Raw genomic sequence first — 25,047 nt, forward strand, 5'->3', positions numbered from 1 at the left:
CTCACTGTGGTATTCATTCTTGCCTGGAGAGTTCATGAACAAAGGATCCTGGTGGGCTACAGTCTATGGGGTTGCAAAGAGTCAAACACAACCATAATTAGTATACTTAATCCTGTTTGTTTAGTTTGTGGTTATAATTTGCTGAAATATGAAAGTGAAAATTTTAATTTTGTATGTGTATAACAAACAGAATGGACTTATATGGATAACAAAGGCACTTCAAATATATTTTAACTAAAGCTTTGAAACTAGACAGTATTCAGGGAGTTGGACCTTTTTCTGAGTCACTTTTTCTGGGAAATACTGAGTCTGAAGTACAAGGTGCGGTGTGATTTATGTGTGTGTGTGCTTTTCTTTACGTTGACTCCGTCCTTAGGGGTGTTACTGTGTCGTTCATGAGGAAAGACAGAACTTTCAGGAGAACAAATCCTGTACAAGTGTCTTTGCAAAATATAAAAGAACATTATTGGAAATGTCATTTTTGGTGCATTTAATTGTTTGGTTAGCATTTTCAGATATACTATATAATACATGTTGTAAACTGTCATTTAGAGTCTTAGTGACAATATCACTTGAGATAGTTTTGTACAATCATAAATGCCAACACTATCATTATAAAATTTTTTGTTCACAACCTGCCACACTCACACACAACTTAAAATAGCACGTGGCTCAGAGAAACACTTCGAATAAAGAAGGGCTTACAGAACATTACACTTTGAACACTTGAAAGTTTAGTGTCTTAGAAAATGCCACCATGACCTTCTTGCTTGGTGTCTGAGTGCACAGAAAAACATTTTGTTATTCCCCAACGTCTTGAGTGGAGAACAGGTGAGGATGTCTTTGTCTGAGTTTGGAATGTCAAGAAGACTCTAGCATATATATGTAAGGTAAGGTGCTTTGGAAGAAGACCTCACTATACTGAAAAATAATTTGTCATCTGAAAAGCTTGTAACTTCAAGAGTGTTCGAAGGTCATTTACCAGTTAGTGTGTGAGATGGGTCTGTGTTTGGAGAGGGCCTGGGCCTGGGAGTGCTGCTTGCCCCAGTCGCAGCTAATTGCCTCTCTCCCACAGATACCTCCTCTGGCTCAGAAGACGAAGGCTCGGTGCAGGGCGACTCCCAGGGGACCCCCACCTCCAGCCAGGGCAGCATCAACATGGAGCATTGGATCAGCCAGGCCATCCATGGTTCTACCACCTCCACCACCTCGTCCTCTTCCACCCAGAGTGGGGGGAGTGGTGCCGCCCACAGGCTGGCCGACGTCATGGCTCAGACGCACATAGGTGAGTGCCCCGCGGCAGTTGGCTGTGCTGTTCTCCCTGTCTGTGCATCTGAGTGGCTGCTGAGTGTCCCTACACCTTTTAGTTTGCCTTTTCCCTGTCTGTGCATCGTGGCCTCAGAACCCACTCGAGGGACAGGTCAGACCCTGTCTCTGCTCCTGGGCTGCTTTGCTGCGTTGGCTTTACTGTTCTGTGAAACCCTTGGTTTTTTACTATTTTTCACATCCTAGATGTCTTCTACAATTATAATTTAGGAGTTTTCTGCTCGTAGAGGAGTGCATTCTTGTTCATTAGGGAAACATGTAGCCATATCTGGTTACATGTTTTCTTCTCTTCATGCTATAATGCAATCCTAAGTAACATTTTAATCATGCTAATAAGCATGACTGGGCACTTGAGAGTGACTTTGCCCTTACTTTGAAAAGGGGAGGCTTTCATCACTACAGCAGTTTTCTGCTGTAGGCATTCAGATTTCTGGGATGGTTCCCAGAATGTATGTTAGGTTATGAGAAGTGGGATCCTTTGTATTTAAAAAAGCACAGAGTTTGGAAGCATTGGCAAGGTGTTTGAAAACTGTGTAAAAAAGGAGATTAAGTAAGAGTTGTTAGAGGAAAGGAGTGTATTGAATGAGCAGTGGAGCTCTGTGAACCTGGAGTACCTGAGGGTCATATGTCGCTGCCTCTACCCTCGCCTGACACTCACTGTGCCACATTCATCTGGTGTATGAGGTCCAGGTCTGTTCTCATCCATTTCCATCTGTGGATTGAGATTTTTAAATACTTAAATAATAAAATATTAATGTTCATAAAAGTAAATCACTTGCTTTGAGTGTGGTGCCAAGATGGTTTAGTATGTTCTCCATTCAAAGATGTGGACCAGGGTCAGCCACGTCCAGGGACACCAGTGCAATGGTTGAGAACTGAGCACAGGGCAGGTGCATGTCCTCCTCCCATGTCTAGCCTCCTATCCAAAAAATCCACATTTAGAAAATAGGTTAGTGAAATGAATGAATTCGATACTCTGCCACCTTCTCAGATTCACATTTACACAGTATTTTTTTCTAGATTACTATCTCCATGACAGAGTCAGAGGAGTTCCATACTGACTTCTAGGACTTGGCCTCAGTGGTGCTTACTCAGCGTGCAGCTGAGGTTAAAAGCCGCAGCCTTTCCAGAATCAGCAGTGAGGCCGATTGTCTCCCAGCAGGACACAGGGAGGGCTGGCTTCCTCAGCAGTCACTGTTGGCCTGCTCTGGTTTGTTAGTGGAAAGAAGAGGAATGATCTGTCCTTCCTTTGCCACCTCTCCATTGTGAATAAAAAGGGGAAAATAGGAAAATTCTTCATAGTTTTAAAAGTAATGCTCACATGCGAAGTGGTATTATTAAATTTGAGTTTAAAACATTTTTGGTAGCATACGCTGGTTACTGTGTACTGAGAAACTATTTGAAATCTGAGAAACTTGTGACTATTAGATATTTTTGGACACTAAAAGTTTTCCCTGAATGTTTAGGAACCTGAGACAGTCCCTCGGCGCTGTCTGTGTGCTGCATCCAGCAGCCACATGTGCAGGGGGGGCATGAAGCTCCCTCCACCTCTGCCCCTCGCTCTGACCTTGGGAATGTGTATTTCTTGATTCAGTTCACTTTTAAGGAAATATCAGCAATCTTACCAAGAGAAATACGTAATTTTGGACATATTACTCCCTGCATTTGTTTCTCACTTTATGAAGTTACACACGGAATATTGGAGGAAATTATAGCACAGAGAATTAAACCTACCCAGACCATAAAAGGTTGCATTGCTCATGTGCGTTAAATCTCAGTGTAACTAAAAGAGAGCTTCTGAGTATGTGACATTTCACTAATTTCTAATTTGGCACAAAGATAAGTTCCTAGAATATATAGGAATTTTCTATAAATGCAAAAAACAAATTTTGTTGAAAGAAAGCAGTGGCAAAATAATAAGAAAAGGAGAATTAAGACTTTTTTATCCCTGTGGCAAAGCCAAAGAAGTGAAAATTCAGAATTGACAGTATTTGACCTTTTGTTGAGGCCATCAAAAGCCTGCAAAAGAAGAAAGTATTATGTGTACATGTGTGTTTTAAGAAATGTAGGGTCAAATAAACCACCACTTTGCACCTTGGGTGCAAAGAGGAATGCACCTCTTGAGGTGAGGCACTTTGATAGAGTCTGTGGAGGTGTCTCTCGCCCAGTGGGCAGAGGGAAAATGAGTGGTTAGAGACCATCAAGTGACAGACAAGTGAGTAGTACTTCTGCTCTGTTGTTTTAGAAGGAAATCCTTCATCCTTATAAGTCCATCCTGATGCACAGGGGCAGCACTCACCTTCTGTCAGACTGGCTTAGTGGATGATGTGGTCCCCATCCAGGGAGTCTTTCTTCCTGTGGCTCTGCTAGATGGTATTCACACTTGAGCACTGACAGTGAGGGCTCAAGGCATTCCTGTCACAAGATGCTAACGCCTGAGGCATGCACATTTGTGACTCAGGAAGATGGACGCACCGTGCAATGGCCTCTGCAACCTAGACAGAACAGGGCCTCCACATTGTCAAGAGAGAAAACTAGAAAGTGTCTACAGAACCTTTGTGCATGCTGTGTTCCTGAGACAATTGGCAAAGGATTAGTACCTTTAAAATACTTTATCAAAAGTCAAGGAACATAATTTAGAGTAACCAGAAGAATTAAAGCAACACTTGAAACTTCAAGAGGTATATTTATAAAAAGGCATTGGAGTAAAATATTACCAGAATTAGCTACATGGAAATAGAGAAAGTGAAAAGAAGCTATTACTACATTTCTAGATTAAGAAATAAGAACAAAGCAGAATAGATAACATTGTTGTACATTCAGCATCAAAATTTGTATAGTCAGGAAATTAAAGAGACTTCTTCATGAGCTACAGATGTGTAGGTAAGGTGTGTGTCATCCTTTATGACTAATACATTTGAGATATCGTCACATATAGGTTTCATCTGCATGTGTTGGGGTATATTGTCATTAGCCGGATATTCATAGAAGTAATTGCATTTCCAGAGTATCATAGAGTTTATCAGCATGAATGCTGCTGTTTGTATCAGCAAGGAAATTCTCGTCAGGTTTCCTGCATTGATCCTGCTAAGCAGGTGGACGTGCCTTCATGTACTTGATGCATAATTAGCCTGGAGCCTGGCATTTGCTTAGGATCTAGATTCTGGTTTTCTAGGGAATTTGCTCAGAGGGCTAAACGTAATAAATAACCATAATTTATTTATGTATAATCATCCATAGTATCAGTTCTTTTGTAATCTCTTTACTGATACTTTTCAGACATTTATAGTCTTAAAATACTAACTACACACCAAGGATGGTGGTATTAGCAAAGCCTGCACCACTGGGGCTGGGGTCTCTCTGCGACACTCTTGCCTCCCTTCCTGGCCAGGGCGTCCCTGGCAGCTGGAGCTTTCTGATTGAGAGGCAGTGTCCGCCAGTTTTTCCAGGAAAGGGCCAGAGAGTGGGTGTCAGGCTTTGTGGGCCATACAGTCCCTGCTGCTGCTCCTCTGCCCTGGCTCAAGAGCAACAGACCATGCGTGAACAGCAGGCGTGGCTGTACACCAGCAAGACCTCATTTATAAACACAGCTGACAGGCCGCCCTGTGAGCCATAGTTTGTCAGCTCCTGTTTCAGAGAATTTTAAGCCATGCTATTGAAAAATTAAGCAGGAAAAGAAAATTTGCATTAGGTAACACAAGGCCTGTGAGACTCTTCCATCAATTACTGTGTGTTTCTGTGGCTCTCTGAGTAAATCTGTTCTGTCCCCGAGTGATTATTAAAGAGTAAGGAGATAAATCTTCACTTACATTGTCATGTGTCAGTATGACCTATGGGTGACACACCAGTAGAACCCTCCTGTTGGGGCTTCTGTCGCACTGGGGAGGTGGATGTTTCAGGGGAAACCAAGGAGGAAGGCCTGCTCTTTTGGTGACCTGCACATGGAAGACAGGTTGGTACAGTGGGCAGCCAAGCAGCATCTCCAGCGACAAACTGGATGCTCTGACTGCTTCCCTCAGCATCGTTGCAGGCGCCTTTCACCGGGTGTTACCTCCATGTTTCCACTGAGGAACCCAGTTTTCTGTTGCCATGTGGAGGGCACAGCCATGTCGTCTTAGGAAGCCAGGGCAGCTGGGTGGACGGGTGGTCTGAGGGCCTACGTTACTTCCTGCTCAGTGACAGAAGAGGTCGTATTGCCCGGGGGAGACTTGGGAGGGCCCTGTTGACAGATGGAAGGCTGGGTTCCTTAACACAGCTCTCCTTATCTGTCATCAGTTAGTGGACCACAAGTACTTAGCTTTCTACACATGAAGAACAGATTTCCTCTTTTTCTTCTCTTATTTTAGAAGTTGTTTGGGGACTAAAAATAACAGGCTGAAAGTAGCTTCTCTGACCACTGACCCCTGAGGTCCCTAGTCAGAATTAAGGAAAGTTGCCTTTTAGCAATGTGAGAAACAGAAGCATGTTATCTCCAGTCATCAAGTGCTCTGGTGTACTCATTCTTGTGTTCATTCTTTCTTTGAACTATCACTCCGATGTTTGCTGAGTGAAAACGATGTGAGCTGGGTGTTGGGCAACTTCAGCATCTGAGTAGGACACAAGAGCCGGACTGAGCTGGACGCCTGCAAGAGTGGAGATAGGGAAGGGGGTAGTTCAAGGATGCATGGAATCCCATGGTGGAGCTGAGCAGGAAGATCAGCTAGTACCCTGAAATGGTCATGGCTGAAACAGCTGTCCACAGGGTTGGATGGTTGGCAAGTGTAACAGACTAACATCCTGAGTGGGAGGGGGATACAGTGAATGAGATAGACCTCTGGTACTGGTGGTGCCAAGACAGCAGATACTGTCCTGGAAGAAGTCCAAACACACTCCCCTCCCATCTTCTCCTAGTGCCTTGATTCCAGGGTCTTCAGGAACCCATGGCAGCTGCTGGGAACAGAAGCCATACCAGGGTGGATGGAACAGGTCCCACCTGTCAAGGAATAGGTGCAAAGCTGTCACAGTAGCTCTGGGGCAGTCACAAAGGAGGTGACACCTGATAGGTGGCTGGAAAGATGGCTGCCATTTTTCTGTTGATTTTAAGAGTTTTGGGAAATTGATCTCAGGAACAGTGGGTCATCTGGCTCAGAAGATGCAAACCTGCTCTGATGAGAATCCTTAGTCTTCAGCTCCTGGTGCGTTTGGACTTGATAGGTCTCAAGCCTGGGGCTGATGCGCACTTTAGACCTTTGAACCTGCACCTTCAGCCACACTCTGTTTTATCTTACCCATCAAGTGTTTCTCGAGCATCTTTTATATACAAAAGTCTTTTAAACACTACTGAAAAATAGGTATTGAACTCAGAGTTAAATACCTGGAGGCCTGATCTTTGTCCAAATGAATCAGGGCACTGTGTGTCACTGCAGTGGCAGAATGTTCTTGGCTTCATAACAGCAGCCAGCTGCTGGGTTTATGATCCTGCAGTGACAGCATATGCGGGGAGTTTGCAGGGGAGGGGGGAGGGGCTGCCATATAAATAAATTTGGAAAGCACGTTGAAGTCACGCAGCTGTCACTGCTCCTATGTCTTAATCACTAGATGTATTGGAATGGTTCCTTTTCCCAACTTCAAAGTGGCCGCTCAGCACAAAGACTTGTTGGCCATCACAGTGATGTGGCTACCATGTAACAGAAACAAGTAAATCTGAGTAAGATGGAAATGCAGTAAGCTTAACGTTTTAGCTGCTTTTGTCTTATGTGGCTAATTTGAAATGTTACTCATCATATGTTGGCATCTATTGTAGTTTTATTTGAAATATTAGGCCCCTGTGAGTTAACTACTCAGCCATGGAGAACTAGATTATATTGAAACATGAAATAAGGTCTGTTTGGCAAAAGCACATGCAGGGGAGATGAAGAGAATGAATGAATACAGTGTCTGAAATATTAAGGAGGTCATTTGAATGGTCCTCAGGAGTCTGACAAAGCATCCCACCCCCACGCTCCTCTCTCTAACAGGTGAGCTTTTTCTGGGCTGTGATCTAAGAAATTTCCCTTAAGGGTGTGTGTCAGGTGGCTCAAGCAGCCATAACAAAGCACTTTAAACACAGCTTAAACAACTTTCATTCCTTGGTTTGCAATCCTGGAGGCTGGAAGTCTGAGATCACAGTGTCAGCAGTTCCTTCTGAGGCCTCTCGGCTGGGCATGTAAACAGCTGTCTTCTCTGTGGGTGTCTGTGACCTCATCTTTTCTTACAAGGACACCAGTTAGATTGAATTAGGGCCCTTCCTGGTGGCTTCATTTATGCCTTACTGTCTCAGACTTCCCTGGTGGTCCAGAGATTCAGAATCCACCTGCCAATGCAGGGGACATGGGTTCAGTCCCTGGTCTGGGAAGATTCCACATGCCACAGAGCAACTAAGCCCTTGCACCATAACTACTAAAACCCGTGCGCCCTTGCCCATGCTCCACAACAAGAGAAGCTACTGCAGCAAGAAGCCCACACACCACAACTGGAGAGTAGCCCTTGCTCGCCACAACTAGAGAAAGCCTGTAGGCAGCAATGACGACCCAGTACAACCGTGAATAAATTTATTTTAAAAAAGACCACTGTCTCCAAACACAGTCACCTTCTGAGGACCTGGGGATTAGACTCCAACATGTGAATTTCGAGAGGACATAATTCAGTACATAACAGTCTGGGCACTTCTGGAACAGGGAGATGAGAAGTGGGGAGCAGGGCTCTCTACTGATGGCCTGTGCTTAGGTGCTTAGGGGCTGATGCCAGCTGTTATCTATCAGTGATCTCCAGGCTCAGACTCTGGAAGAGTAGTTGTTGGTACCATGAGCTGCCCATGTCTTCCTCTCCTGGCACATCTGTCTGCATGTCTGGTAACACCAGTGCTTGTGTCCCTATATCTATGTGATTCCCACTGTCACTCAGAGGTAGGCACTGTCATTATCACCTCCTTTTACAGGATGAGGGATGGAGGCATAGGAAAGTCAGTAACCGGTCCCAGGTGATGAGGTCTGAGACGTGGACCTGAGGACTAGTCAGGTGACTCCTGGTGGCCCAGCACTCAGCTCCCATGTATGTTTTCCACACGCTGATTAGTGTGCCTGGGCTCAAGGGTCTCCAGAGTCCTAAGCACCTGCATTGGTTGGACTGTTGCTACATTTGAAGCTTACCTAGGAGTTCAGGTTAATATTTCTTGGCCTCAAGTCTCACTTGGTGTAATATCTTTTAATGTACACATGTTCACTGCCACAGAAGTCAGTCTCTTCACTTCAGGCGAATTCAGGACTTGCCAATCTACCTACTTGTTAAAATTACCTGCAACCTCCTAACAATACCCATGACTGAGGTGTTTTCCATACATTTGCAGAACAGCTAAAATTTGAGGTCCCCGGCATACAGGTTCCCAGCAAAGTCAACGGGGCATGCCCTGGCTGCTTTTTAGCACAGTCTGTAAACAGTGTTCTTTCCATGATCTCTTTGGTGTTCTGTTTTTCCTCATTCTTGTGCTTTTCATTAGTGAGTTCACAGTTTAAATTGGCCTTCATTTGTAGTGCCAAGGTAGGCAATGGCCACAGGAGAAAGGCTTTCCAGTACCTACTCCCCTTTAACAGCACAAAATATTATGCTTCTGTCATGTGGAATTACAGAATCTTGACAAACTAGTTAAATCTTACTAGTTTCTGTGTTGTAAGGCTTAACAAATCAAAATTAATAGTAAAATACCCATTATTAGAACTTAATATGTATAAAATGATATCACGAGTCTCATTTGACATACTCAAAATATTTATTTATGGTTGGTTGTGCCTAGGTCTTTGCTGTGTGTGGGCTTTCTCCAGTTGCTGAGAGCGGGAGCTACTCTCTAATTGTGGTCTGTGGGCTTCTCATTGTGGTGGCTTCTCTTGTTGAGCTCAGGCTCTAGGCTCATGGGTTTCAGTAGTTCGAGCATGCAGGCTCAGTCATAAAGGATTGAACCCGTGTTCCCTGCTTTGGCAGATGGGTTCTTATCTACTGTACCACCAGGGAAGTCATATGTCTTATTTAATAAATGCAAAATTGTGCTATCTCCATTTAACCATTTAAGTTCTTAAGTTTTATCATCAAATAATGTGTGGAGGGCCCACCGCATGTCTCATTGTGCAAAACACAGTATCCTATACACATTGCTACTGCTGCTAAGTTACTTCAGTCGTGTCCGACTCTGTGTGACCCCATCCCTGGGATTCTCCAGGCAAGAACACTGGAGTGGGTTGCCATTTCCTTTTCCAATGCATACAAGTGAAAAGTGAAAGTGAAGTTGCTGTCATGTCTGACTCTTCGCGACCCCATGGACTGCAGCCTACCAGGCTCCTCCATCCATAGGATTTTCCAGGCAAGAGTACTGGAGTGGGGTGCCATTGCCTTCTCTGCCCATACACATTAGATGTAAACAATTGTTTTTTGAATGACCGGACTGTTCAATACTGTTCATGCTAAAACAGATATTAAAATAGCCACTATTTTTTAGATGTTCATTTTCTATCATGAATTGTTCTAAGAATTTCACATTTGTTGTTCAGTCACTCGGTCATGTCCAACTCTTTGAGACCCCATGGACTGCAGCATGCAGGTTTCCCTATCCTTCATCTCCCAGAGCTTGCTCAAACTCAGGTGTGTTGAGTCGGTGATACCATCCAACCATCTTGTCCTCTGTTATCCTTGTATCCTATTGCCTTCAATCTTTCCCAGAATCAGAATCTTTTCAAATGAGTCAGTTCTTTGCATCAGGTGGCCAAAGGAGTGAAGCTTCAGCATCAGTCCTTCTAATGAATATTCAGGGTTGATTTCCTTTAGGATTGACTGGCTTGATCTCCTTGTAATCCAAGGGCCTCTCAAGTCTTCTCCAACACCACCATTCAAAAGCATCAATTCTTTGACACTTAAATGTCTTTATGGTCCAACTCTCACATCCCTTCATGACTACTGGGAAAACCATAGGTTTGAAAACCATATGGACCTTTGTCGACAAAGAAATGTCTTTGCTTTTTAATATGCCGTCTAGGTTTGTCATAGCTTTTCTTCAAAGGGGGCTTCCCTGATAGCTCAGTTGGTAAAGAATCCACCTGCAGTGTAGGAGACCCTGGTTCAATTCCTGGGTTGGGAAGATCCGCTGGAGAAGGGAAAGGCTACCCACTCCGGTATTCTTAGGCTTCCCCTGTGACTCAGATGGTAAAGAATCTGCCTGCAATGTGGGAGGCCTGGGTTTGATCCCTCGTTTAGGAAGATCCCCTGGAGGAGGGAAAGGCTACCAACTCCAGTATTCTGGCCTGGAGAATTCCATGGACTGTATATTTCGTGGGGTCTCAAAGAGTCAGACTCTGAGTGACTTTCACTTTTTTCACTTTTCTTCCAAGGAGCAAGTGTCTTTTACTTTCATGGATGCAGTCAGCATCTGCAGTGATTTTGGAGCCCCAAAAAATAAAAGATCGTCACTATTCCCAGTTATTCCCCATCTATTTGCCATGAAGTGATGGGACCAGATGCCATGATCTTAGTTTTCTGAATGTTGAGCTTTAGCCAACTTTTTCACTGTCCTCTTTCACTTTCATCAAGAGACTCTAGTTTTTCTTCCTTTTCAGCCATGTTATTGCATATCTGAGGTTATTGATATTTCTCTTGGCAATCTTGATTCCAACTTGTGCTTCATCCAATCTGGCATTTCACATGATGTACTCTGCATGTAAGTTTAATAATCAGGGTGACAATATACAGCCTTGACGTACTCCTTTCCTAATTTGGAACTAGTCCATTTTTCCGTGTAAGGTTCTAACTGTTGCTTCTTGACCTGCATACAGATTTCTCAGAAGGCAGGTAAGGTGGTCTGGTAATCGCATCTCTTGAAGAATTTTCCACAGTTTGTTGTGATCCACACAGTCAAAAGCTTTATCGTAGTTGATGAAGCAGAAGTAGATGGTTTTCTGGAATTCCCTTGCTTTTCCAATGATCCACTGGATGTTGGCAATTTGATGTCTGGTTCCTCTGCCTTTTTTAAATCCAGCTTGAACATCTGGAAGTTCTCGGTTCACGTACCGTTGAAGCCTAATGGGAAAATTTTGAGCATTACTTTGCTAGCATATGAAATGAGTGCAGTTGTGTAGTAGTTTGAACATTTCTTCAGCATTGCCCTTCTTTGGGACTAGAATGAAAACTTACCTTTTCCAGTCCTGTGGCCACTGCTGAGTTTTCCAAATTTGCTGACATATTGAGTGCAGCACTTTCACAGCATCATCTTTTAGGATTTGAAATAGCACAGTTGGAATTCCATCACGTCCACCAGCTTTGTTCATAGTGATGCTTCCTAAGGCCCACTCAAGTTCACACTCCAGGATGTCTGACTCTAGGTGAGTAATCACACCATTGTAGTTATTTGGGTCATTAAGATCTTTTTGTATGGTTCTTCTGTGTTCTTGCCACCTCTTCTTGATACCTTCTGCTTCTGTTAGGTCCATACCATTTCTGTCCTTTTTTTTTTTTTTTTTTTTTTTTCCGTTTCTGTACTTTATTGTGCCCATCTTTGCATGAAATGTTCCCTTGGTATCTAATTTCCTTGAAGAGATCTCTAGTCTTTCCCATTCTATTGTTCTCTTCTAGAAATTTCTTCACATTGATCTTTGAGTAAGGTTTTCTTATCTCCTTGCTATTGTTTGGAACTCTGCATTCAGATGGATATATCTCTCCTTTTCTCCTTTGCCTTTCGCTTCTCTTCTTTTCTCCACTGTTTATAAGGCCTCCTCAGACAACCATTTTGCCTTTTTGCATTTCTTTTTCTTGGGGATAGTTTTGATTTGATAACCCCTCCTGTGCCGTATTACAAACTTCACATATATTAACTCATTTACATATGTGTATCCAACAAGCAACTAGTTACCATTTTTCCCATTTGGTGGATGAAGAGACCAAAGTATAGAGGTCAGCATGCTTTCCAAGGTCTCAAGAATTTGCAGAACTGGGAGTCAAACCCCAGGCTCTCTGTGTCTAAAGCTTGAACTCTTAACTGCCTCTGCTATGACAAATAAGAAAATTACTGTTATGAGCAAATACATAACTTATGCTATCTTTTTCCATTCACCACTTGATTACATTATTCTAATTAAAATGTTACAGTGAGTCATTGATGTGGGTTCTGCAGTGATACTGTGTCTGAAGTTTTACCTAACTTTGTTCATGTTGAGCAGTGTAAATTATGGTAAAGACCATCTTTATGCTGAAGTTTTTGTTCTAGTTTTTAATTCAGAATCTTGTACTCTTCTTAGGATGTGGCATTTTAGAAAACTTAACTGCTTATGTAGCTTTCATAATAAATGTATCATGATTACCAGAAAACTTACAGTTTGCTTCTTTACAGAAAATCACTCTGCACCTCCTGACGTAACCACTTACACCTCAGAACATGCAATACAAGTAGAAAGGCCGCAGGGCTCCACGACGTCACGGACAGCCCCGAAGTATGGCAATGCTGAGCTCATGGAGACTGGTGATGGTATGTCTTCCAGCAAGTTTTCCTCCCTTGTAAATTCCAAGTGCCCTTCTGTGCCCTGACTGGATGTGTTTCTTCTAGGGACCCAGTCGGCTCATGAGCTCATCAGGGCCTTCATGAGCTTCCCTAGAAGGTGGCAGTTACAGGAAGTGCAGACTGTCTCCAAGGGCAAGAGTTACTCCTTGTTGTAGGTGTTTAGTCATGAGAAGAAAAAGATTTGATAAAATCCTGGTTTTGGTGGTGAATGATGTTGATTCCACAGTTACAAAATTAGTGCAGGTGTCAGGACTATGAACAAGTACTTGGAGGTCAGTATGGAGCTAAACACAACTGAAATAATTGACAGAGATGGACAGTGTGGTGCTTTAGACTTTGGAAGAAAGAGGGTCCTTTTCTCCCTCCATGTTGACTAAAGTGTTGGTGATCTGTGTACAGCCATTGGGGTTCTCTTATTCCTCGAATCTTTCATCTTCACATGCTCTAACATCTTCCTGTTACCCCTCCTGAAGTGACAGGCTAGCACACGAACTTCATGCTTTATTCTGCTTTCCTTGACCTCTAGGGTTATGACAGTTAGCATGGAACCTGATGATGATGTAAAGTGTTCTTGTCTTGGAAGATGTCTGTAGTAGCTTCTGTGTGCCCTCTATACCACTGAGCTTGTGTCTGTGACACAGTGACTCGGGAGTGATGAGGAGGCCTGAACCCAGCCTCCAACAGGCTGATGCCTCCTCACTGTGGTCAGAGCCCAAGGTCGCTGGATTGTGAGTTCTCTGTTAGTACATCTGGAGTCAGTCCAGTGTCCAGTATGATTGGTTTCTCTGGACTGCTTCTCAGTGTCGATGTCTGTGTAGTCCTCCACTAAATCCAGTGTTCACTGAATCCGTCATAACTGTTGTCCTTGTCTTCACCACTTTAGTATCTTTGTTGTTGTCTTTTAAATTTATCATCTTCGCCTCCTCCCCCAGGTAAATTCATCTGTTGTCCAGTCCAGTGGTGTGATAGCATCTTGTATCAGAACCACATGGGGCAGTTGTTGGAAAACAGGTTCTGGGCCGCATCCCAGACCTAACACATGAGAAACTATGAGCTGGGTCCTGGGATGATGTGTGTGTCCTGTTGAAGCTGCAGCGCCAGTGGCCTTGAGAAATAATCTGATTCATCCAAACCAGATTCATTTGAGTTTAGTTGCTCAGTTATGTCCTGCTCTTTGCGACCACATGGACTGCAGCATGCCAGGCTTCCCTGTCCATCACCAACTCCTGGAGCTTGCTCAAACTCATGTCCGTTGAGTCGGTGATGCCATCCAACCATCTCATCCTCTGTCGTCCCGTTCTCCTCCCGCCATCAGTCTTTCCCAGCAGCAGGGTCTTTTCTGATGAGTCAGCTTTTCACATCAGGTGGCCAAAGTATTGGAGTTGCAGCTTCAGCATCAGTCCTTCCAATGAATATTCAGGGCTGATTTCCTTTAGGATTGACTGGTTGGATCTCCTTGCAGTCCAGGGGACTCTTCAAGAGTCTTCTCCAACACCATAGTTCAAAAGCATCAGTTTTTTGGTGCTCAGCTTTCTTCACAGTCCAACTCTCACCTCCATACATGGCTACTGGAAAAACCATAGCTTTGCCTACATGGACCTTTGTTGGCAAAGTAATGTCTCTGTTTTTTAATATGCTGTCTACGTGGGTCATAGCTTTTCTTCCAAGAAGCAAGCATCTTTTCATTTCATGGCTACAGTCACCATCTGCAGTGATTTTTGAGCCCAAGAAAAATCTCTCGCTGTTTCCAGTGCTTCCCCATCTCTTTGCCATGAAGTGATGGGACCAGATGCCATGATCTTAGTTTTCTGAATGTTGAGTTTTAAGCCAACTTTTTCCACTGTCCTTTTTCACTTTCATCAAGAGGCCCGTTAGTTCTTCTTCACTTTCTGCCATAAGGGTGATGTCATCTGCATATCTGAGGTTATTGATGTTTCTCCTGGCAATCTTGGTTCCAGCTTCATCTAGTCCAGCATTTCTCATGTTACACTCTGCATATAAGTTAAATAAGCAGTGTGACAATATACAGCTTTTACGTACTCTTTTCCTTGAATTTGGAATCAGTCTGTTGTTCCATGTCTGGTTCTAACTGTTGCTTCCTGACCTGCATACAGATTTCTCAGGAGGCAGGTCAAGTGGTCTGGTATTCCCATCTCTTTCAGAATTTTCCACAGTTTGTTGTGATCCACACAAGACTTTGGCGTAGTCAGTGAAGCAAAAGTAGTTGTTTTTCTGAAACTCTTGCTTTTTTGATGATCCAGCGGATGTTGGCAATTTGATCCTGGTTCCTCAGGCTTTTATAAATCCAGCTTGAACATCTGGAATTTCACGGTTCATGTACTGTTGAAACCTAGCTTGGAGAATTTTGAGCATTACTTTGCTAGTGTGTGAGATGAGTGCAATTGTGCGGTGGTTTGAACATTCTTTGGGATTGCCTTTTTTGGGGATTGGAATGAAAACTGACCTTTTCCAGTCCTGTAGCCACTGCTGAGTTTTCCAAGTTTGCTGACATATTGAGTGCAGCACTTTCACAGCATCATCTTTTAGGATTTGAAATAGCTCAACTGGAATTCCATCACCTCCACTAGCTTTGTTCATAGTGATGCTTCCTAAGGCCCACTTAACTTCACATTCCAGGATGTCTGGCTCTAGTTGAGTGATCACACCATTGTGCTTATCTGGGTTGTGAAGATCTTTTTTGTATAGTTCTTCTGTGTATTCTTGTCACCTCTTCTTGATACCTTCTGCTTCTATTAGGTCCATACCATTTCTGTCTTTCATTGTGCCCATCTTTGCATGAAATGTTCCCTTAGTATCTCTAATTTTGAAGAGATCTCTGGTCTTTCCCATTCTATTGTTTTCCTCTATTTCTTTGCATTGATTATTGAGGAAGGCTTTCTTATCTCTCCTTGCTATTCTTTGGAACTCTGCATTCAGATGGGTATATCTTCCCTTTTCTCATTTGGCTTTAGCTTCTCTTCTTTTCTCAGCTATTTTTAAGACCTCCGCAGACAATCATTTTGCCTTTTTCCTTTCATTTTCTTGGGGTTGATCACTGTGTCCTGTACAGTGTCACGAACCTTCATCCATGGTTCTTCAGGCACTCTGTCAGATCTAATCCCTTAAATCTATTTGTTACTTCCTCTGTGTAATCATAAGGGATTTGATTTAGATCATACCTGAATGGTCTAGTGGTTTCCCCTACTTTCTTTAATTTAAATCTGGTTAGCTGGGACTATTTAATAGGGGAATATTATGTTTAGATATTGATAATTCTGGGTTGTGTATATTTTTATATAATTTCAAGATTGTAAAATATTTAATGTCTCAATTCTGAAAGTGCTCATAGACTATTTTGAGACTATTAAAATGGTTATTTGATAGAAAAATTTTCTTGAAAGCTGTCATACTCATTCCAAAAGCTGAGTTCTGTTTTTGTGACACTGAGTGGTGGAGGCCTTCCCAGGTGACGTTAGCGGTAAAGAACCCACACCAGTGAAGGAGACATAGGAGATATGGGTTTGATCCCTGGGTCGGGAAGATCCCCTGAGGAAGATGTGGCAGCCTAGTCCAGTATTCTTGCCTGGAGAATCCAATGAACAGAGGAGTCTGATGGGCTACAGTCCATGGATTCACAAAGTGTCAGACTTGCCTGAGAGACTGAACACATACGCATGTGCCATGGATAAAGGGCTCTGGCTCAGTCAGAACAGGAAAGACCTCTTGTGGGTGTGGTTCTTTTGTCCAGGAGCTTAGAAGGTTCTAGGCCTGTAATTTACAGGTTCAGGTTTCTAACCAGCTTTGAATAGGAATGAAATCTGCCTGCAGAGGAGGGTACATTTGATCCAATTATGGCTTCAGTGTCTTGGTGTTCCTTCCATTCATTTATTTAAGTTTTTTAAAACTTCATGTTTTTTTCACTGATCATTTTAAAAACTATGTAGCATTTATTATCCTAAGAAACGTATTATAAGGTGGGGTTTATTTTCCTCAGTACATGTGGATAAATATTAATATATGTGAGTTCTGTGTTAATATCAGAAATTGAATTTAGAGACTTCTGGTTGCTTTGCTTCTAGGATGTGTTCCCTAAATGTTCACTCAGGAGAGTGGGTCTGAAAGGTATATAGAAGGGACCTGGCTGTCACCTGAAAGAGGATAGTCGCACTTGTATCACCTCAGGTCCCTGTACTTTCACCGGGAGGTGTCGGGGTGGCAACTGGAGGCTGAGCACAGGTGGTCTCAGGGGAGACTGGGACTTGGGGAAGGTCTTGCTGCTTCATCAGCTTTCTGATCAGACCTGGGACGGGTATGGATGAGGAGATGACAGACTCTTTTTTTAGGAATAGAGGTGGGACCAAGCCCAGTCTGTGGTCTGGAGCTGTTCCCAAAGTCACCAGAGCCAGACAGCTCACAGTGTAAACAGAATCATTTCTGCCCCATCTGTATTCTCTGTCAAGGCTTCCCAGCAAGGCCACATGCTGGGACCACTCTCCTCGGAGTGTTCTTGTTGACAGAAATCATCTAGGGACACAGAGGGCACCTGGCTGAGATGGGACAGAGTGTGGTTCCACAGCTGTTTTTACTGTGGCTGCTTGTTCATGGCGGTTTGTGCTGAGAGTCAGTCCACCTGCCTCATGATTCTGTTTTCAGGTGTGCCTGTAAGTAGCCGCGTATCCGCAAAGATCCAGCAGCTTGTCAATACCCTCAAACGACCCAAACGACCACCCTTACGAGAATTCTTCGTTGATGACTTTGAAGAACTGCTAGAAGGTGAAAGAGCCTCTTCCTACCCCCTCATCCAGTGTTTCTGTGACCCCATAAACTGTAGTTATTTCTTGACCAAGGTTGTTTGATCTTTAAAAACAATAATCTTGGTGTTCACAGGAAACAGGAATCCTGCCTAGAAACTGTAGGTACTGTTCCACAAGGTCCCTTTAAACATATGCTCAGTCCCAAAACAGCTGGGTCAGTACCACTGGTACTGATTCTGACAGCATGTGATTTTGTCCCATGAGCTAGTCCTCTTTCTAAAGACTCCAGGAAGCTACAGAAATGCAAGGAAATCAGACAACCTGAGCTCAACAAGCAGTGCATTCTCTCTGCATAGGCTTTAGAGGAATGCAGAGTGAGCTGTGGAAATCTTGCCTTGCTGCCTCTCTGGACAGCTTCAGGAGCTGGATGTCATCACTCTGAACACTCCTGAGCCTTTTACTACAAGAAAACCTAAAATTGAAACAAAGTACTGCTTGTTGTATCAAACCCAGTCTCCTTATTTTCTTGGTCCTTGTGCCACAAGTAAGACATGGTTGATTTTCCAGCCAGTAGGTGGAAATCATCTGCCATATGCAGTAAGAGAAACCTTCCCAGAAGTAAAAAGAATCACCTCTCAGATTCTCACCCATGGTAAAGAGTTGGGCAGATTGTTTGTATTATAGGGCATTTATCTTTGTTTTACTTAAGAAAATATGAGCTGTGCTAGTTACTCATAGTAGTTGTAGCAAATTCAAATTTACATCTCCATATTTAAGGGCACAATATACTTCAGCCAGATTTTAACTCTTTGGAGTCTATAATTACTGGTGTATGTTGAGAATTGATGTTTTAAACATGGCTATTGTAATGTTAGACCCTAGGTGTGTTAAAATTTTACTTGTCAGTTTATAAATGCAGTCAGGTCTCCCTAAGTTCCACATCCCGACATTGCCTTGGATGTTGGAAGAATTACGTGCTTTGGTTATATCTGTGAGGCTCATATGTGAGTTGTAGCTCTAATTCTAGAAAAGCACCTGCGCATGTTTCCTGTAATAAATTTCTAACTCAAGTATATAAGTCTTCTAGCTTCTTTAAAATGAATAAGAATGATTGTGCTAATAATGGATGTATTTTTCTTGAAAACCTTCTGTGTTCAAATGTATTTAGTTCAACAACCAGATCCAAACCAGCCAAAGCCAGAGGGAGCCCAGATGTTGGCGATGCGTGGGGAGCAGCTGGGTGTAGTTACAAATTGGCCCCCATCTTTAGAAGCAGCATTACAGCGATGGGGGACCATTTCACCAAAGGCCCCATGCTTGACCACGATGGACACAAATGGAAAACCTCTCTACATCCTCACTTACGGTAATTCTTTGAGGCTTATCCACCTTTTGTCTGCTTGTACCTGCACGCAACTGCCAGTTTCAGGGTGGCGGTTTATATTTGTGTTGCCTTATGTTTCCAGTATGGAAATAAATGGAACCCAAAAGGAAATATTGGATTGACCAGAAAGTTCATTTGCGTTTTCCTGTAAGATGCTATTGAAAACCCAAATGAACTTTTGGGCCAAGCCAGTATAGGAAAATTATTTGATTTGAATGTGAAAAATTATTATTTGTTAATGTTTTTGAGTAAAAACCAGAAAGTGATACAAAAATCAGTAACTATAACTCTAATAATAAGATGTTGGATTTTACCTCTTGGAATGTATATTAAATTAATTCTTTGAAGAAAGATTGGTAGTTAAAGAAATGAAACAAGAAAGAATGTATATAGAACTCTTTGACATGCATCACTCAGAAGAAACAAAATCTATTTCCACAGTGCTTTTCTAGCAAGCAAGGGAAGCAAACTTTAACTCTTTATTCAGTATGATTAATGCAGTCCATAAACTTTTGGAAATAGTTAACTATGCGAGAGAGATTCCTTTCTCTTTGCTGCACAGATAAGGGGCCGTGGAGAAAGCAAATTGTCAGGTCATTTTCACACACTCTGCCGCAGTGTTGCAAAGAAATCAGCTTCATAACTAAAAGACAAGATGGCTTATATCTGCACGTGTGAGGTTACATTACCGTTTTTAACTTCCAGTTTTATTTCTATGATAATAATGCTCTTCTAATTGCAGGTAGAAAAGAAACTGTTTTCTCCATTAGCAATGGAGGTCAAGAGCCAGGTGTTGTGTTAAGTAACATAACCCAGCTTTTAGTGGGGCCCAGAAGGCCCCCACTGTAGACTCCATCATTATCCTGTGCATCTCATGGAATGAAATGGGATTCAGGAGCGTTTGTTTTCATAGTCTCAATTTTTTTCTTCTGGCTTTGTTGGGAAATTCTTAGTGGATAAAGGGTATTTCACCCATAATGGGGCATAGGATTAATTTTTTTTTAAATTATACTCAGAAATAGATTTTAGTCAGTCAGAAAGATAGAAGACTTTCCTGTCTGACCCTTGTCCCTTGCCAGGTTCAGACAAGGAGCTGATTGGATACTGTTTTCCAAGTATTATTTATTGAAAGACTGTCCTTTTCCCTTTCTTGGCTCCTTTGTCATAAATCAGTTGACTATATCTGTGGGTTTATTTATGGGTTATTCTGTTTCATTGATCTATATATCTGATTTTGTGCCAATATCATACTGTTCTTATTACTGGTAAGTCAGGGAGCATGATGTCTCTAGCTTTGTTTTTCTTTCTTAAGATGACTTTGGCCATTTGGGGTCTTTCATGGTTTCATACAAATTTTAGAATTGTTTATTCTATTTCTGTGAACAGTGCTGTTGGAATTTTGATTGGGATTGGATTTAGATTGCTTTGCGTAGTACAGATACTTTAACAAAACTGCTTTTTCTAATCCATGAGCACAGAATATCTTTCCATTTGTTTGTATTATCTTCAGCTTTATCAAAGTCTTACAGCGTGTGTGTTTTCTTTTTAAGATGCAGATTTTATGGGGCTTCATTTTCATTGTGCTTTTTGTAGTGTTTTTTTTTGTTTGTTTGTTTGTTTGTTCTTTGCCACACCATGCGGCATGCTGGATCTTAAGTTCCCAACCAGGGATCAGACCTGTGCCCCCTGCAGTGGAAGCACGAGGCCTTAAACCACCGGACCTCCAGGAAAGTCCCAAGTCTTAACAATTTTGAATGTACAGGTCTTTTACCTCCTAATTAAATTTATTTTGAGGTATTTTATTCCTTTCGATGTTGTTATAAATAGGATCTTTTTCTTGGTTTCTCTTTTTAGTAGTTTATTATTAGTATATAGACAGCAGTTTTCTGATAACAGCAGTATATTGATTTTGTATTTTGCTGCTTTATTGAATTCATTTATTACTCTGTTTTTTCTGTTTTGTCTTAAGGTTTTCTATGTATAATGTCATGTTATCTGCAAGTAGTGACAGTTTTTCATCTTCCTTTTCCAGTTTGGATGCTTTTTTTTTTTTTTTGCCTGGTTACTCTGTCTAGGACTTACAATACTATATTGAATAAACATGGCAAAAGTGAGCATCCTTGTCTTATTTCTGAATCTTAGAGGAAATGCTTCAGCTTTTCACTGTTGAGTATGCTGATAGCTGTGACTTTGTCATATAGGACTTTTATTTTGTTGAGATATGTTTTCTCTGTACCCACTTTGCTGACAGTTTTTATCATAAATGGATATTGAATTTTAAAATTTTTTTCCTGCATGAGCTGAGATGGTCATATGATTTTTATCCTTCATTCTGTTAATGTGCCGTATTAATCACATTAATTGATTTGTGGATGTTGAACCATCCTTGCATCTCTGGAATAAATCCCATATGTTCATGGTGTATGATCATCTTAACATATTATTGAATTTGATTTGCTAATATATTGTTGAGGATTTGTGCATCTGTGTTCTTCAGGCCTCTAATTTTCTCATGGTGTCCTTGTCTTGTTTTGATACCGGGATAACACAGGCCTTGTAAAACGAGTTTGAAAGTGTTTTCTCGTCTTTTGTTTTTGGAAGAATTTATAAGACTGCTTTAGTGGTGATGAATTTCTTTAGCTTTTTGCTTGTCTGTAAAACTTTATCTGTTGTTCAGTTCTGAATGATAACTTTGCCTGGGTGAGTGTTCCTGGTTGGGAATTTTTTTTCATTCTCCTTTCTAAATCAGTCAAAAACTGTTGTATTGTCTTTAATTTAAATCAGCAATTTGCTGTTTACTTTTTCTACTAGAAGAATATTTCTAGAACTTTGCCAAAGTGTGTTGTTGCCTTTTTCAAATTGTCTGTTGTAAATTGGCTTTTGTATGACTTTATGATGATATCAACTTTAATATTCCAAACTCAGAATGAAGTTGAAATTTTTAAGGAGATATAATGGTGCTCATTGATTGTAATTGTAGTTTACAACACATTGATTTTTTGTTTCAGTTAAAACAAGTTGATTGTAATTGTTTGTTCAGCCAAAATAGTTTCCTAACATTGTTCACATTAAAGAAATCTGACAGCACAGAGTATTTGTGATTTCTTTAGGAAGAAAATAAATCCCTGAGTTATTTCTAATGGCTGGTAACTCTTTGGGGAGAGAATACAATCACCAAATAAAAACCAAATAATTGTAAAGTAGCCAGTCTTGAGGAGGTGGAGTTAAGGAAGGTGGAAGAGGGGTGCGAATAAAATATCACAGTAATTACTGTCAGTACTCAAGAAATAGGCTCAAATGAATACTGTAATTTTGTGCTTTTTACAACTTGGTTAATATGCTGTTAATAAAACAAACATTTGTTGAGCACATACTATGAGCCAGGAATGTCTAGGAATTACAGCAATCAGAAACAGTGGAAAAGTCTTCTTTGTCCCCTAATCACTAAGGGGGGAGACAAGTTGATAAATCCATTGGTAGGAAGACAGGAGCAACCCTAAATTGTGTTGCTACAGAATCCAATATGGAATAAGACAAATTCAGATTCTTTTCATTCAAACTGTATATTAATTTTAGCTTTTACATTTTAAATAGGAAGGAGATTAGAACAGAGATTGCATTTATAGGAAATAATTCAAATTGTTGTTATCTTTACTATACTATTGTTTCCCTGGTGGCTCAGCTGGTAAAGAATCTGCCAGCAATGCAGGAGATCCTGGTTTGATTCCTGGGTTGGGAAGATCTGCTGGAGAAGGAATAGGCTACCCACTCCAGTATTCTTGAGCTTCCCTCGTGGCTCAGATGGTAAAGAATCCACCTGCAGAGTGGGAGACCTAGGATTGGTCCCTGGGTTGGGAAGATCCCCTGAAGAAGGGAATGGGTATGCACTCTAGTATTCTGGCCTGGAAAATTCCATGGACAGAGGAGCCTGGCAGGCTACAGTCCATGGGGTCACAAAGAGTAGAACAAGACTGAGAGACTTTCACTTTACTATTATTGCAAATCTCTTAATGCCTTGACTGCTTCTGAAAGCTTATAGAACCTAATGTTGTAAAAGCCCTTTATGTGTCCAAGAATTCATGTTAGATTTTAAAAGTCATTTTGATTCAATCTCAGACTGTTTGCTATCACCTCGACCTGCTGAGAAAATGTCTGGCACTGGGAGGAAGGCAGGGATTTGAATCTGCAGGTTCTTCAAAACTGGTCATTTTTCTTATGTTCTTAAAAATCTTTTTAACACTGCTTTGTAGTGTTTTTTTTTTTTCCCCAGAGTTCAAAACTTTAGTTCAGAATTCTTACCATTATCTTTATCTAAATTCAAGGGTTACTGTCTAAAAACCCTAAAACTCTGAAGTTAGGAAAAATTAAAGTTGAGAAACTTAGGACATAGGGAAGGAGGGATATCAGACCCTACAGAACCCATCCTAAGTAGCCATTATGTTTGTTGCAATCACACAAATCACTTAAGATTATACAGTGGAAGTGACAAATAGATTCAAAGGAAAATTCCATGGACAGAGGAGCCATGATCTGATAGAATACCTGAAGAACTATGGATGGAGGCTCATGACATTGTACAGGAGGCAGTGATCAAGACCATCCCCAAGAAAAAGAAATGTAAAAAGGCAAAATGGTTGTCTGAGGAGGCCTTACAAATAGCTGAGAAATGAAGAGAAGCTAAAGCCAAAGGAGGAAAGGAAAGATACACCCATCTGAATGCAGAGTTCCAAAGAATAGCAAGGAGAGATAAGAAAGCCTTCCTCAATAATCAATGCAAAGAAATAGAGGAAAATAATAGAATGGGAAAGACTAGAGATCTCTTCAAGAAAATTAGACATACCAAGGGAATATTTCATGCAAAGTGGGGACAATAAAGGACAGAAATGGTATGGACCTAACAGAAGCAGAAGGTATCAAGAAGAGCTGACAAGAATACACAGAAGAACTATACAAAAAAGATCTTCACAACCCAGATAAGTGCAATGGTATGATCACTCACCTAGAGGCAGACATCCTGGAATGTGAAGTTAAGTGGGCCTTAGGAAGCATCACTATGAACAAAGCTAGTGGAGGTGATGGAATTCCAGTTGAGCTATTTCAAATCCTAAAAGATGATGCTGTGAAAATGCTGCACTCAGTATGTCAGCAAATTTGGAAAACCTCAGCAGTGGCCACAGGACTGGAAAAGGTCAGTTTTCATTCCAATCCCCCAAAAAGGCAATGCCAAAGAATGCTTAAACTGCTGCACAATTGCACTCATCTCACATGCTAGTAAAGTGATGCTCAAAATTCTCCAAGCCAGACTTCAACAGTACATGAACCGTGAACTTCCTGATGTTCAAGCTGGATTTATAAAAGCCAGAGGAACCAGAGATCAAATTACTAACATCTGTTGAATCATTTGAAAAAGCAAGAGAGTTCCAGAAAACCATCTACTTCTGCTTTATTGACAACACCAAAGCCTTTGACTGTGTGGATCACAACAAACTGTGGAAAATTCTGAAAGAGATGGGAATACCAGACTACTTGACCTGCCTCCTGAGAAATCTGTGTGCAGATCAAGAAGCAACAGTTAGAACCGGACATGGAACAACAGACTGGTTCCAAATCAGGAAAGGAGTACTTCAAGGCTGTATATTGTCACCTGATTATTTAACTTATATGCAGAGTACATCATGGGAAACGCTGGGCTGGAAGAAGCACAAGCTGGAATCAAGATTACCGGGAGAAACATAACCTCAAATATGCAGATGACACCACCCTTATGGCAGAAAGTGAGGAAGAACTAAAGAACCTCTTGATGAAAGTGAAAGAGGAGAGTGAAAAAGCTGGCTTAAAACTCAACATTCAGAAAACTAAGATCATGGCATCCAGTTCCATCACCTCATGGCAAATAGATGGGGAAGCACTGGAAACAGTGAGAGACTATTTTCTTGGGCTCCAAAATCACTGCAGATCGTGACTGCAGCCATGAAATGAAAAGATGCTTGCTCCTTGGAAGAAAAGGTATGACCCACCTAGACAGCCTATTAAAA

General features: G+C 41.7%; 1 protein-coding gene across 1 annotated transcript in view; it reads left to right on the forward strand.

Moving 5' to 3' along the window:
* Positions 1–25,047, forward strand: part of DIP2C (disco interacting protein 2 homolog C) — a 297,423-nt gene that overhangs the window by 183,560 nt on the left and 88,816 nt on the right. The window contains 4 exon segments of the mRNA XM_043885135.1: positions 1,076–1,285; positions 12,707–12,841; positions 17,528–17,647; positions 18,797–18,994. Of these exon segments, the coding sequence (XP_043741070.1) occupies positions 1,076–1,285; positions 12,707–12,841; positions 17,528–17,647; positions 18,797–18,994 (663 nt within the window).

This window comes from Cervus elaphus, chromosome 23, assembly GCF_910594005.1.
Source record: "Cervus elaphus chromosome 23, mCerEla1.1, whole genome shotgun sequence".
In the NCBI taxonomy this organism is placed as follows: Eukaryota; Metazoa; Chordata; class Mammalia; order Artiodactyla; family Cervidae; genus Cervus; species Cervus elaphus.